The sequence below is a fragment of the Hemicordylus capensis genome, chromosome 3 (assembly GCF_027244095.1).
Source record: "Hemicordylus capensis ecotype Gifberg chromosome 3, rHemCap1.1.pri, whole genome shotgun sequence".
In the NCBI taxonomy this organism is placed as follows: domain Eukaryota; kingdom Metazoa; phylum Chordata; class Lepidosauria; order Squamata; family Cordylidae; genus Hemicordylus; species Hemicordylus capensis.
Genome location: NC_069659.1, coordinates 143,582,578 through 143,598,573, shown reverse-complemented (window position 1 = coordinate 143,598,573; position 15,996 = coordinate 143,582,578). Strand labels below are relative to the sequence as shown.

Sequence of the window (15,996 nt, the reverse complement as noted above, 5' to 3'; positions counted from 1 at the left end):
TGTGCATCAACTTGGCAGCCTATCAGGGTGAGTGGAGCCCATTTCCCTGTGGCCACTGCTGCAGACCTGGTGAAGTAGCAGTCCCGGCAAGTGAGGACTTGTACATCACTGCCCACCCCCACCCCACAGTGCCTCTGACAGCCATCACCTCTTAGAGGCCTCCAGTTGATGTCATCTGCTCAGAGGAGCAGGAGCATCTGCCCCCTCCCCATGACTCCTCCTTTACACCGCCGTGGTAGTCTGGCTCTCCTGTTATGAGGTCTGTACACTGCTGTAATTATTCTGAACTCACTAGCAGTCAGTGGTGGCCAGTGAGGGCATTGCCAGGGGACAGCAGCAAGAGGCACCTATAACGGTCAAATAGAAGGTGCTTACCAGTGGTACCGCCACATCTGCAAACTGCCTCGAGCAGTGGTGCTCCCCCTGGTGGCAGCACAGCTCCAGCACTCACCTGACCTCTGTGCTGACCATGCAAATGGCCTCCGTGCATGCACAGAGGCCAGGCGACTGCTAGAGCCGTGCCAGTGCCAAGCAGGATGCCAGGCAGAGCTGTGCTCGAAGCAACTTGCAGATGCGGCAGTACCTCTGGTAAGCACCTTCTAATGTACTTTAAAAGGTGTCTCTCACCACCCCACTCCCAGTGGCACCCTCATCAGCCGCCCTTGCGACCCGTTTGAGCAAGGCATCTCCTGCTTTTCTTCCATTTTGCCCATTTGGCTGACTGTTCAGGTGCTCAGTCAATAGCATGGGAAGCTCTGTCTAGAGAAGTCACAAAAGAGACCTGGCCAAACTAGCATAGGACTCCTGAGCAGGAAATGCCTAGGGCTGTTCAAAGAAAATCATGCTTAAGGAAGACCATTGGAAGAGAAGAAGCCGAAGGGACCTTTCCTGCTACCCCTGCTACATGGGCAAAGAGGCCCCAGTGGTGATTCCCTTTATATTAAGCAGGGGGAGAGCAACTGGCCCTATTCAGTCCCAGCACACAGGATCCCTCCAGTGGCTAGTGCTGGTGACTACCTTGTGTTGCTTTGTAGACTGCGAACTCTCTGGGGACAGGGGACCATCTTATTTTTCTTCTTGGTTTTTTGTATAAACTGCTTAAAGTACTTTTTGTTGAAAAGCAGAACAGCAATAGCAATAAATGGTGCAAGAGGGGCTAGGATCGGGAGTCAGGCCAGGGCAGCAATGGGAAGGGAGAGTAGTGTCAGAGGGGATTGTGACAGAAAGGATTATTGAGGGTTATGGGAAGGGCTCTTGGGTCAAGAGGAGACGCGGCAGATAGGGCTTCTGTGGTGGTTGCTTGTGTAAGGATAGCAACGATGCAGCAGAGTGATAGGGAGGCAGGATCATGGAATTGGAGGCTGTAAGGCCATATCTGTATTTTGGTACATTGTTTGTGGGCTTCTGTACATTTGTTCACCACTGTTTAAAAACTTTGAAAGTTTCTGGACTCTGGTAATGTCATCAGGCAACAGATTGATGGAGGCTTCTGCCCATCACTTCTGTTCCTCCTCCTCTCCTCTCCTCTCCTCTCCTCTTGTCTCCTCCACACCTCCTCCCCTGCTTTACCCTCCTTTTTAAATACAGGGAGTGTGGGAGGAGGGCAAGAACAGCAGCAGATACTCCTCATGCTTTGGCCTTCTTGCACCTTGGAAACAAAGCAAAGGAGATCTTAGACACAATCTTGTCTAAGATTGTGGCATATTAGAGACAATCAGTGGCATATTAGATGAGGAGGCGCTTCACACAATTGGTGTGAAGTGCCAGATGGGGTTTGTGCACTCCCACGCCCGGCCGCAGCTCCGTCAGGAGCGCCGAGGGTCGGGGAAAGGGGGGCGCCACCACGTGATGCCCTAGCCCCCCAAACCCCAGGAAGGCACCGTGCAAGTGCCTTCCTTGGGTCCCCCTTCCCCTCTCCCCCACCCCAGTGTGTCAGCCATGGCTGCAAACAGCCACAGCTGACATGTGATCAAATAAACAAGGTTAATGGAGCAGTCGCTCTGTTAACCTCATTTAGGGTGAGGGGTAGTTAGACGGGCTAGTTGCCAGAGAACCACTGGGCTCACCCGTGAGCCTAGTGGCTCTCACGATTGCTCAAAACTGGGCTAAGGGAACCCAGCCTGTTTTTGAGCAATCGTGTAAATAGCTTCACAATCTTGTCTTGGGCCAGTCCTGCTAGTAATTAAAATGAACGTAGAACGTCTATACTGAGCCCCTCCATCTAGTTTTGTGTTCAAAAGGGGCGCTAATTAAGAGGTTTTGAAATCAGTCATACCTGTACAGATGAAACTGGATAGTCCTCCATAGATGACATCATCATTGTCTGGTAATATAAATGGACACCTTGTCTGAACCTCCAAACAGTATTGCTTGCAAGGAATTGTGTTGTTGCAGTGAGACTGTGTGACTTCAAAATACTGGGAACAGAGCCAGGCTTTGTAGACAGTCTAAGGGAGGCAAAAGAGAGAGAGAAGAGAATCAGACGGATAACTGGCCAAAGCAGCACTGCCAGGATTAGCTGCAAGCCAGGAAATAAAATCCCATAAGACTCTCACTAAAGTAAATACACTCATACCAAATTATATTCCTTACATTAGAAAAAAAATTATTTCAGAATGCCTTCTATGACTATTTCTTCGTTTATTTCCCCATTAATTCAAGTTCCCTTTGCAGGAGATACTTGCTATTCCCAAATATTTTGCAGAACTTAGGAGCTGTTGAGATTTTCTTGAAGAGTGGCAGAGGGATGAAGACCTGAGCAATGTTGGCACATCATGCTGCCCTCCCACCCTCCCGCTCCCCACTGCCTTCCTTTCAGGCACTGCTTACTTGAAAGCTGCTATAGCCTCTGATTGGAAAGTCCTTCTTGCAATCAGGGGCTGTGGGTTGTATTTACTTATTGGCGAGAGAAAAGCACTCTGCATTTGCTTACAGCCACTCCTTTCGTAACTCGTACTTCATGTCATCCAAAGCGGAGCTCTTAGCACTGAAACACAGTGTTCTGGAGCTGCACTCTGGGAAGCCTTGACTCATATTAATCTCTGCTTTCAGGGAAGGCTGTTGGACAAAAAGGAGGATTGGGGTGAATAAAAAGAGGGAAAGAAATCTGAAAATGCTGGAAACAAGAGAGGAAGTATTAACTAGAAAGAGAAATAGATAGGGATGTGCCTGTGTGCTGGTGGGGTGTCTCCCAGCTGCCCCTGCACGGTGCTGGCACACACATGGTCTCCGTGCATGCTCAGAGTCCATGCACGTACTGGTGCCATGCAGGGGCAGCTGGGAGACGCCCCACCAGCACGCAGGCATAGCTGGGGGGAATGCCGGGATGGCAGCCTTGGTGGTGAGTGGAGGAGGAGCAGGTACAAACCTGCTCTCTTCTGCTTTAAAGGGGCTGTGTAAGCCCTCAAATTTAAAGGGAAGGGGCCGGCGATTTGGACAGCCAGATCACATTTTGGCACATCCCTAGAAACAGAGGGGGGGAAGGTGTCCCCCCCCCCCGCAAGTTACATGTAAGAGAAAATACAAAAAACAAGAATAAAAAAGTTGTGGAGAGAGTGGTAAAATTGGGAAGGAGAAGGTGACAAGGGGAAGAACTATGAGGAGCAGGAAGGATGCCAGAATTAGGGAAAGGTAAGAAATGTTGGTTTACAGGAGAAGCAACATGTGGGTGTAAGGGAATATGAGTGAAAAGTTACAGGAAGAAAAGGTAAAGAATGGAAGGAGCAAACAAAGAGAAAGAGGAAGAACAAAAAGAGAACCAGAGAGAATAGTGTATGTTGAAGAACTTGTCTTCACAGGCGCTAGGAATTGTCTAATAGTTTTCTTTGCAAACAAAGCAAAACTGCCATTGAAATTCCTCTCAAAGAAAAATAATGTGGTTACACAGAGTGTAGGAGCAGAAATAATTAAAGGGAAATATATCTTCATTTCCAGCAGAAGGTTTTCAGAGGGAAGAAATAGGAGCCAAAAACAAAAGCCGTATTTAATTACTGCATCAACTCTCTCTAGAAGCCATTGTCGCTGGGATCCAGCTGGACCAGGAGGGATCCCACAGAGGAGAAGTTGTGGCCAAGTAAGCCCCTGCTTCTGCTGCCAGCCCAGCTCTACCTAGTGCTTGGCACAGTCCCATCTTGATTTGGGCTCGCAATGGGTCCAACTGGACATGGGGTGGGGGGTGGGGGGAGAAAATAAATATTTCTGAACCTTGTCCAAAGATTAGATCCTGCTTCACCACTGCAAGTGCAATAGAACCTAAGCACCTCCCCTCCCCCAAGATGCTACTGCCCTTCTCTTGCCCTAACATGTATGTGGTGATAGTAGCAAAAAACTCCAAAACCATACACTGGAGGCCTCTATTAGTCTATTATGCTTTCTGTAGAAGTCTCCATTAAGTCGTCTACCTTGGCTGAGTAGCCCTGGATCCTGACACCTCAGATGCTCACAGAGCAGCAATGGAGGTTCCACAAAGAGGCCTCTCTTTCACCACATGCTAGGTTGGGATGGAGAAAGGAAGAGAGTAGCTGCAGTCACAGGAATGGATGGGCTCAGGTGATCCCATTCTGGAGTGGGCCTTACGTTCAGGAAGACCTGAGTCTAGAATTGGCTCAGAGGAGCGGAATACGTAACATTTAATCTGATTCACATGCTATGTTCAGCATTTGTGCACAGGTACAGGTCTGTAAACTTATTCACATGATATGATGAACTCACACAGCAGTACACTTACTACCTGTACCATGCATTTGAGGAGGCTCTATACAAAGGTTCACTTTTGAAATTAAAGCAGGTACAGTCATTCACACAATAACATGTACCTGTGTGCAGACATCTGAATGCAGGTAAAACATAATAAGGCTATTCACATGGGCAAGTGTGAATAGTGTGTGTGTGTGGGGTGATCCGGTTTACCCCCCACCCCCCGACGATGATCACTGGTGATGTCTTCAGTGTGCTGCTGCACGCCCACATGAGCCATGCTGCATGGAGGAGCATGGATCAACAGAGGCCAGGTCTCATTTTCCCAGCCTCTGGATATCCCACAAGGCACTGCACTCAGGTTGCAAGCAGCCTGAGTGGACACAATTCCAGGCGCCAGGTCCTTTGACCTTCAGACACAGCTCTGCTTGTGTGTCCTGCTGTTTATGATGCTCACGGCCTTAATTCTGGCTAAAGGCTGGAGTTGAAAGTGGGGTTAGGCAGGTGGGCAGCACCAGGATCCACGTAGATCCCAATGCTACACATGAGCAGCCTGCACACGAATATCCTGGTGTTACACACAAGGATCCTGATGCCCTACACATGGGCAGCCCAGCCTGAGTTAGACTGCTCATGTGAATAGTCTTAATGTCTAAACAGCTATTCTAAAGCCTCATTCCAAATTCTGACACTATCACTATATCCACCTTAACCTAAGAGCACTGGAAGCGAAGTTCCATTGAAACTGTGGTTGAACTGATGGAGTCAACCAAACTGGGAAAGGGCTAAGCAGCTCTGTTGCTAGTCGCCAACCCCAGCTTGTTAGGCACCTATGATTATTGTATGTCTGGTTTTTTGCATTCTAGCTATGCCTGCAATACCCAATCCAGTGGTAAACTGGAAGTCAAATCAACTTAAACCATGAAAACAGAATGCAAAGGAGATACACTGCTTGTTACAGTTTTACTATGTAAAGCAAATACCAATATCCACAGAAGGTGGTGCTGGTTCTCTACATCTAAAGATCCAATCCAGGCTGGAGCTGTTAAAAGAAGTGCATTACTTTGAGCACTTAGGAAACATGCAATGGAAATACGCCAAAACCTAACCCTTTATCCCCCAATATATCCAGCAACGCAGTTCAAGATAATATTGATCTTAACAACAAGCTTAATTGCAATAATTTTCTAGGTAAAAGGATTAGTTTTTTATATTTGTAATCATGGGAAGCTGCTGTATACTGAGTCAGACCACTGGTCTATCTAGCTCAGTATTGTCTACACAGACTGGCAGAGGCTTCTCCAAGGTTGCAGGCAGGAATATCCCGAGCTGTACACACCTTCCAGACCATATCCTTTTCTATGAGCTCCACAGAAACTACAGCAGAAAGGGCCTAAGGAGCCCTTTAAATATGCCATCTGTGTACTATCTTGTTTGAATAGAAAGGGTAAGCGGAAAGGTAGTCTCAATACCTTCCTACAGCTATGATCTTCTCCATGACCTGCTATATTTTACAACGTTTTGTCAGTGACCCACTGGAATCCATGAATAACATAGATTATTCACATATCCGAATTATGTACAATCTGTGTACAGCGTATGCACGTACAGATCTTTATGCATGTTTAGTCACTCATACATTATTTTTAATGCACATACAGAGGTATACTTCCTATCTGCACACTGCATGCAAAGGGGCCTGTACCAGGGTTCACTTTTTAAATGAATGCATGGGACAGTCATTCACACAAAAACATGTAAATGTCTACAACCTGATGTATGAATAGAGCTTCTCTCTCACTTGTCAAGATGTGACTTGCCAGGACCTGAACTGGCTCCATTCATGACCCACTACATTGTACCCTAGCACTGATCACCCAGACTTGTCACAATTGGCTCAAGTTTGTCTTTCTAATCCGGAACTGCACACTAAGGGGTTTGGGCCACTGATGGAACAAAGCAGGAGGACTGAATGAAGGAAGTGTTAGCCCTGTTCCATTCTGGAACCAGTGCTGACACTTTCTTCTAATTAGAGGCACAGTGCCTCAGTGAAAGCCCAGGACCATACAGTACATGGCCAGGAAAATGTTGTTAGCAGTTTTGAGTGATGTGGTGCCTTTGAGGAACTCCATTCCTAACTTCATTCAAGCTGAATAGAGTAGTCTAGCCCCATCTGTGAAGCTTAGCCTATGCCACCTAGATCTTCAAGTCTTCAGCTGGGAGAGGTTTCTAGCAACCGTCAGCAAAGTCTCTAGAATTCTTAGGGATGGTGCCCCCCCTTGCAAGTATAGTGCCCCCAGAAAAACAGACTTAAAGTCCATTCAAGCTATTACTTATACTGATTATGGCCCCCATTCCTTTACAACCCCCACACAGGATGCCCCCTTCAGAATTTACAATAGTTTCCATGTCCCTCTTCCCACTAGAAAACCCAAGGATCAAGATTCCATCCTGAGCCAAAGAAGAGAAGTCTTAGAACATCTCCCTGTGAATGCAATTACAAAAGAGCAGAAGCAAATAATCCAAGAAGCAAATAATCCAAGGTACCAGAGAATTCTTCTAGAGGTCTCCCGGTTCCGCATGGATCACTTGAAATGGCACCCAAGGCTGACTGCAGTTTTGAGGGCAAATCCACTGTTAGAGCTACAATAGGGGACCAGGGAATTTTAGCCCCACTTTCAGAAAACATAGACCCAGCCACAAGTAACTCATGTTCAGAAGAGGTTTCTAAAACAAACAAACAAACAAACAAACAAACAAACAAACAAACAAACAAACAAACAAATCCCACTCCCAGAGTCACTCAACCCTTTGTAACTAATGAAATTAGTTCATTAACGCACTTGGCAAGACCTATTGGGCAGAATTCCTTCCTACAGAAAGGAGGAGTTTGGATTTCTGACAAATCTGTTGGCCATACTCTCGTGTCTTAATAAGGGACCTTAGCAGCTAGGCTAACCTTTGTATAGACGTGAGTGATACACATGTCATAACAACATTCTATGGCCAGGATATGCCTAGGACCCACTAGACTGCCAGTTTCAGCTCCTAACTGTTAGGTTTCATCACCAGAGTAACCTAGGGAGAGTGAGACCCAGTTTGTGCAGTAGAGTGGGGAGAGCGGGCTAAGTCTGCTCTCTCCGCAGATGATCAGGGAGGGAGTCCTGGGTGGCCAGATAGGCCACCCACACAATTGCTAGCTCAGTGACGGAGCCGGTGGGGGCTGGGGGGAGGGGTGGACGATCGGCCCCCAGAAGCTCCAGCATGCCCTGTGCGAGTGCACAGGGCATGCTGGTGAGACCCCCAGAGTTGGGGCAGCTTTTTGCCTCCTCTCTGGGGGTCTCCTCATGAGTAGCCACAGTGCGGAGCCGTGCCGCAGCTACTCACGATCTTGAAAACCGGGTTTGCGGAGCGCTCATTCCGCAAACCTGGTTTTAGGGGAGGGGTACTTAGGTGGGTTAACCGCCTGGGAGCCACCGGGCTCGCCTGCGAGCCTGGTGGCTCCCACGATCAGGCAAAATCAAGCTAGGCTCCCCTAGCCCGATTTTGCCTGATCGTGGGAATAGCTCCAATATTTGACATCCAGACTAATGCTGCGATAGCACTCTGGAAGAGGGGAGCTTTTTATTGATCTCCCCTTCCCTCTGAAATGTACTGTGTCTTCTGAAATATGTCCCTGAGGGTTGCATGACCTAAAGGACATATTTCTGGGAGGTGCAGTGGGCTTCAGAGGGAAAGAGAGATTGACAAAAACTGCCACTCCCCATTAGTCTGGATGTCAGCCAGTATTTTAAAGTCAATATCACCAGATCTGCATGCTTCTCCTTGAAGGTTCACCAAACTCCAACCCTGAACATTTTCCAGAAATACTGTAAGGGCGTCCTCCATGGTTTGGAACTTTCTGAGTATTAAAGGAAAAGAAGGTGTATTTTTATTGTCTTTAAACAGATTTACATTTTTTTTTAATTGCAGATTTTGTTTCTGTCTATTTTGGAACACCTCACCTGACCAAAGCCTTTAGAAAAGGGCAGGATGCACATTTATATAAAGAATCTGAGAAAAATAATTACCTGCTACTATTTCTTAATATTATTATTCTTATCTAGGCTACTGGATAATGGTCATTTAAGCATTTCTGAGAGGATTAGTAAGTACATTTATTCCACTGACAATTGTAAAAAAGCAATATAGAATAACTATTTGTCCTTTTCTCCCCTCTGTACCTGGCTTTCATAAAAAATACAATGAGAATTCAAGGGACAGAAACAAGAATAAAAAATGCAAATTCAACCTGGAGGCTTAAAAGGGGGTAATTTCCTAGAGAACTTGGTTCAATTTAAACCAATTTCATTTTATCTGTTCTAATTTTAATTTGTGTCAGTAAAAGTTTAAGTTCTATAATTACCCACTAATCTGTTATCTTCAGCTTCTTTGCAGTGGCAGGCAGCAGGTAGTGGCAAAATTGCTAGGTGACCAGCTGAAAAAACACTATGGCTAATCTGTGGTTTATGATTACCACTTTCAGGTGGATTGTAGTCATTGTACCATGAAAGGAAAAATATTCTCATTACAAATGCAAAATTAATTGCTTAAGGAGAACTACCATGTTTGTTTGCTTTAATATTTACACGCAGTCTATCTGAAATCTCTACTGTTTTAGTTCTGAAGAGGCTTTTTAAACTGTTCAGGGTACTGAAATGAATATATTCTCTGTTGTGCTTTCAGTACTTTGGTTGATCTTATCTCAAATACTTGTCTCTACTGGGGAAATACAAACATTGGGTAAATTTATCCTGTTAAATTTGCTCCACAGTAGCAAAGGAAAGTGGTTACTGGCTCACAAGGATGCATAAATGCTAAGGGCAGGTTGGTGCTGCTGCTGATTCAATAGATGAACTCAGCCCCTGAGAAAGTGGATCACCCTTTCCATCTGGCAACACAGGTCTCACAATCTGTGAGAAGAGCTTCAGCCGGGCTTGTGGGGAGAGCGGGCTTAGTCCACTCTCCTTGCAGACGAGGAGCCACTCGTAGCTGGGCGGCCGGATTGGCTGCCCACATGGCTGCCGGCTCTGTCACGGAGCCAGCGGAGGCTGCGGGGATCGGGGGATCACATGGGGCATGCTGGAGAGACCCCTGTGCCCCGTGGCAGCACACGAGCAACCAAACAGGGTTAGCGGAGCACTAGCTCCATCAACCTCGTTTAAGGAGAGGGATACTTTAGGTGGTTTGCTGCCGGGAGCCGCGTGGCCCCCATGGCAGCAGAAGACCAGGAGAAATCAGACTAGGCTCCCTTAGCCTGATTTCTCCTGGTCGTGTGAATAGCTTCAGGGTTTGTTTACATGTTATATTTCTGCTACTGGGAAACAGCAGCCATTTCTGCTGCTGTGCTGATATTCCCCCCTTACATAGGAACATAGGAAGCCGCCATATACTGAGTCGGACCATAGGTCCGTCTAGCTCAGTATTATCTATCCAGACTGGCAGTGGCTTCTCCAAGGTTGCAGGCAGGAATCTCCCTTGGCCCTACCTTGGAGAAGCCAGGGAGGGAACTTGGAACCTTCTGCTCTTCCCAGAGTGTTTCCATCACATAAGGGGAATTATCTTACACATCAAGTCTTGCTGGTGTTGAGAAGGTGTCACATATTTAAGTGCAAAACTGGATTTCCTCAACTCATCATATGTCAGTGGCACCAACTGAAGAATATAAGAATCGTCTTGTCTGGTTTGGCCAAGTTCCATTGTGACAAGCATTCTGTTTCTAAGTGGCCGTCCAGATGCTTTTGGGAAGCTCATACACAGAGCATGAAGGTAACAAGCCACCTTCTGTTTGTTGCCAGCTTCTGGGATTCAGAGATGTACTGCTTTTGCACTTGGGGAGTCTGTTGGACTATCATGGCTAATAAGCTGTTGATAGACAAATCATTCATGCATTTGTCTAATCCTTTTTCAAATCCAGTTAAGCTTTTAAAATGTTCTGAAAGAAGGGCCATCATTCTAAATAAAAAAAAGTTTTAAAAGAAGGCAGATCACTTGTTTTGCATGCAGGAAGTCTCAGCTGCGGTCTCCAGTAGGCCCCCCCCCCTCACTTTTTTTTGCTAGTGCCACCACTGGAAAAGGGGCATGTTGAGAGTACCCCAACAGCCTGCATTTGTAGCCGTTATGCAAATGGAACCAGTAAAGCACATTTGAGTCAACCCTCAAAAAGCTCGCAGAAGGTCTTGCATTACTCCTACTCTGATACAGGTAGGACCCATGAAACAGGCTGGGAGAGGAGGAGGGGATGCCTGAGTACCAACTTAAAAAAACAACAACACCTGACAGGTTTAATGCTACTGAGCATGCTCAAGGGCAATAGGGCGTGATCAACAGCAGGAACGGAAGGCTTCTGTCCTTTTGTGCCTACACAATAAATCTGAATTAGGAACAGGGAGATCAGAGGGATTTGTGACAGGAATTCATGTTTGCCGGCTTGTCTAACAGAAAATATGACCAATATACAAAACTGACAGGCATATGTTTCTGGCACTACACTGGCAGACTTGCAACCCAGTGGGACTCATGGGAGCTTGCCAAGTGTCTGAATTAGCCTGTAAGGAAGCGGATGCTCAGTTCCCTCACCTCACCAGAACAATGCTGTAGCTCTTGAACTCTCCAGCACTAAGGGAGGCCCCCCAAACTGGAATTCATAGGCCTCCAGCCTTTGAAGACTCCTGTTCTTTTGGAATATGAGCCACAGCAGGAATATGCAAGTGGCAGCTATGCACTAGTCACCGCTCACGCACACTGCAGCTGTGTATGTGTTGGCAGAGAGCTCTTTTTCTTCAGGGGGCTGAGTGGGTAAGCCCAATTTATTCTCACAGTAGAGGCTCCTTTTCACTTGTATTGTACGCAGCAAAAACATTTATTTTTGGTCTGAATTAGTTACATTTTATTGCTAAGATGGCCCACAGATATATATATATAGAGAGAGAGAGAGAGAGAGAGAGAGAGAGAGAGAGAGAGAGAGAGAGAGAGAGAGAGCTGGAATGCAATAGTGGGATGAATTCTGTATACATGGGGGTGTAAATGTGTTACATAAGTATGTTCCTTGTTGCAGCAAAGGCACCTGGCTCATAAACCATGATGTATTGTGGGCGCTAAAAACAATTTCCTCTACCAGTGTAACAAAAGTAAATTATGGCTTCAAGTGATGAGGTGAAGAGAGGGGTATAATTTCCCATTGCATTCTTCTGTCCCTTCTACTTCTTCCATGTTGGAATTGAGTCCTACCTTCCTACTTCCATAGTTTGATTCTCCAAAAGCTTTTCCAGGCCATATCCTGTATCTCCTACATTTATTTGTTCACTATAAGTTTGTGAGAAAATAAATACACCCACACACAGTTAGTCCTGAGCTAGACATGGGTATGTGTGCAGAGGCGTAACTAGGGAAAACGGCGCCCGGGGCAAGAACTGAAATTGCGCCCCCCCCCCGCCGTGCCCCCAACATACTGTGCATACATAACACATGTTTGCCCATAAGTAGATTCCTACATCAGATGCCAACATGCAGTATATACTCCTGTGTTGTGGAGGAGGAGAGCTGGTCTTGTGGTAGCAAGCATGACTGGTCCCCTTAGCTAAGCAGGGTCCACCCTGGTTTGCATTTGAATGGGAGACTAGAAGTGTGAGCACTGGAAGATATTCCCCTCAGGAGATGGAGCCACTCTGGGAAGAGCATCTAGGTCCCAAGTTCCCTCCATGGCAGCATCTCCAAGATAGGGCTGCAAGAGACTCCTGCCTGCAACCTTGAAGAAGCCACTGCCAGACTGGGTAGACAATACTGAGCTAGATAGACCAATGGTCTGACTCAGTATATGGCAGCTTCCTATGTTCCTAAATACTACTGCAGCACACACACAAGACACCTGTCCCATCCTGACACTCAGCCAACTTCCATAATCAAGATCCTACACACACACACACACCACAACTGCCTACTCCTAGATTGACAAGGAATACAAGCCACACCTAATGGCACAGCAGGGAAGTAACTTGCCTAGGGAGCAAAAGGTTGCGGGTTCAAATGGAAACACCTATATCGGGCAGCAGTGATATAGGAAGATGCTGAAATGCAACATTTCATACTGCGTGGAAGGAGGCAATGGTAAACCACTCCTGTATTCTACCAAAGAAAACCACAGGGTTCTGTGGTTTCCAGGAGTCAAAACCAACTTGATAGCACAACAAGCCACACCAGGGCTACCAACTTTCCAATAAGCCTCTGTACCCCCTTCTCAGTGTTCCAACAAGCCAGCAGCCAAGTCAGGTACAGAAACATCAAATTGCATTTTACTTAAAGCAAACATTTATAGCCAAGAAAGAAGGAAGGAAGGAAGGAAGGAAGGGAAGAGATAGATACATAGACAGATAAATAGACAAGAAGTGAGGGAGTAAGGGAGAGCAAGTGAGAGAGAGAGAGAGAAGGAAGGAAGGAAAGAGGGAAGGAAGGAAAGAGATAGATAGATAGATAGATAGATAGATAGATAGATAGATAGATAGATAGATAGATAGATAGATAGGAAGTGAGGGAGAGAGAGAGAGAGAGAAAGAAAGAAAGAAAGAAAGAAAGAAAGAAAGAAAGAAAGAAAGAAAGAAAGGCAGAGAAGAGGGATGGAAAGAGAGAAGAAGTGAGGGAGAGTGAGTGAGAGAGAAAGAGGAAGGAAGGAGGGGGGGACAGAAGCACCAGTTGAGGCCCAGTACAAGATCTATTTATTTATTTATTTGAATTTATATACCATCCATCTAGTAAAAAAATCTATAAGTGGTGTACAGAATTAAAAACATAACACATTTAAAATTCATGAAGAAATGAAATCATAATAGATAAACACACACACACACACACACATATGTATATGTATATGTATATGTATGTATGTATGTGTATATATATATATATATATATATATATATATATATATATATATATATATATATATATACCCTCTCCCTTCAAACACGGCAGGCACACCTCCCCAAGGAGATGAGCACATCTGGGAAGGAAGCAAGCAACTCCAACTCTTAACTCACACCAACATTCTGCCAGGAGAGCAAAGCAGCATTTTAGTTTCACAGCAACTTAAGGTCAGACTACTACACACTACTAGTTTGTCCAGGGTCTCTGTCCTGGGGAAGAGTCCAAGCCCTGTGGTGGGTGGCGCCGTGGCGGTCTATACCTGCATCCCCCCACCCCAGCCTAACTAGTTTGGAGACACAGCCCCCCACACACGGGCACTTTTCTTTTCGAGTCAAAGAGATGTGCTCAGCTCACTAGTAAGTGCCCTTTCCCGGAGCGCGCCCCCCCGCCCCACTCGTGCTATCTGCGACTCACTCAACTCTTCTTCAGCGTCCTCCATCTCGTTCCCCTCATCGCTCACGCTCACGCTGGACTCTCCGCTGCCGCCGCTAGGAAGCGGGAGCCCCCCGCTGCCCCCGAGCAACCTGGGGCTTCAAACAGTTTCCAGTCTACTGTCTCTCTGTCCTCCTGCTTCTCCCCCTCCCCCCAGCCACAAACCCCTCGCCCTTGGCCCTCGCCTTGCTTTCTCCATGTGATATGTCTGTGTCTGTCTCAGTCCCTACTCCTGCCGCCGCGAAAACAAAGGTGCGGTCCAAGACGCGACACAAGCCACTGAAGAGGAAGGCACGCTGCCCTGGGGGACCTTGGCAAGTTGCGTGGCGCCGGCGCCCGCTCCCTTGAGAGAGCATTGAGAAATCGGATTACTTTGCAAAATAATAGATCATTTTCATCACGCACGCACACCTGGCTTGTCCGTAACGCTAGCGGCTTGCTTTTGCGTTGCTTGCCTTGTGGCACTGTGGTGATGATTCAGGGGAAGGCAGGCCGTCGAATCCTCTTCTGCTTCTGTGCTGCTGCTGCACAAAGCGCTGCGGTCTCCCATACCCTGCCTCGTGGTCGCTGCGACAAAGTCCACGCGGCGGCAGACACGCATGCGCGGCGTGTCGCAAGGCCAGAAACGCATGCGCGACTGGGGGGGCGCCACGGGGCGGGGACGCCATGTCACTCAGAGTCAGTGGACTGATGATGACGAATGATGACCCACGACGCCGATCCGCCGAAGCAGCAGCAAGCAGGCAGGCACTCAAAGTCACTGCACTTTAGGCGCCCACGCCGCCGCCGCGCGCCCAGACTCGCAATGGGGGGGCACCGGGACCCGGGGAGGGGGAGGGGGAAGGGGACTGCTCAATGCGTACTGCTGCGCAAAAAAAAATCGAACAAAAAAAATTTTTAAACGGAAAGGCAGGGGCTATTTTTGGCGCCCCCCACGTGCTCAAACAGAGTGGCGCCGGGGGCACGTGCCCCCTGCCCCCCCTATAGTTACGCCTCTGTATGTGTGTATGTGTGTGTTGTTTCTGCATTTCTTGCCATGCTCATTTCTGACTTGCAGTTATAGGCTGCGGGATTAATGCATTACAGTTGAAAGGCGGGTGAGATTTTTGTTTTGCATTGCAGCTATGTCTGTTTGCCTTTTATAATGTTTCAGGTGACCCCTCCCTCCTCCAAAATGCAAATTGCCAAATATCCATGCAGTACTGTCCACTAAAAGGCTTTGGACCGTTTTAATGCTTGCAACTTGAAGCATCAAAAAAATACATGCCATGGAGGGAGAAACTTTTTGATACTAAACTTATAAAGTATACCACTTAGTAGTTGCCAGCTGTTCACAAATGGCCTGGACAGTCCAGGAATTGGATGTCCTGTCCAGGATGGAGAGAAAGTGTAATCCTGAATATGGCGATCTGCCACCTGGGGCGCCGCCGGCACAGGTATGTGGGGGCCGGGGGGGGCGCCATTTCAGGGCCAGAGCTTGCCCTGGGCACCGTTTCCCCCCGATACGCCACTGCCTGTGTGGGCCCCTCTTAGCTAACAGGAAGGAATGCAAGCAGCAACAGGCATTAACACACAATTGCCCTTTATTGTTACAACATGAAGGATGACGTTCTGCAAAAACTCCATTCCCAGCTACTGCTCCAAAAACTATATGAGCTCCTAATTCTCTCATATTATGGAGGGGGACAATATAGGGGGAAATCCTTGAAATAACAAAGTGTGTCAAGTGCTCTTTCCAATCCCATTTTTAAAAAGGGTTTAAAAAATTTGCCTCCTCTCTCCCTGCCCAATGGAGAATTATCATAGGAACATTATCTTCTACGAATGTGACCACCCTAGTTGCACCTCTATGTGTGCTGTGCCCTAGGCAGATGCCTTGCTCGCATCTTGTCCTGGCTCTGGATCTCTATC

At 47.1% G+C, this 15,996-nt stretch overlaps 1 protein-coding gene and 1 long non-coding RNA gene across 3 annotated transcripts in view; one reads left to right on the top strand and one right to left on the bottom strand.

Annotated features, from left to right (window-relative positions):
- Positions 1-15,996, bottom strand: part of NALF1 (NALCN channel auxiliary factor 1) — a 410,074-nt gene that overhangs the window by 19,498 nt on the left and 374,580 nt on the right. For both annotated transcript variants that reach the window (XM_053305432.1, XM_053305433.1), the window contains exon 4: positions 2,276-2,447. In XM_053305432.1, the coding sequence (XP_053161407.1) occupies positions 2,276-2,447 (172 nt within the window). The remainder of the gene's footprint in view (positions 1-2,275; positions 2,448-15,996) is intronic.
- The window catches only part of LOC128349347 (uncharacterized), a 152,369-nt gene that overhangs the window by 60,723 nt on the left and 75,650 nt on the right, over positions 1-15,996 (top strand). The window lies entirely within an intron of this gene.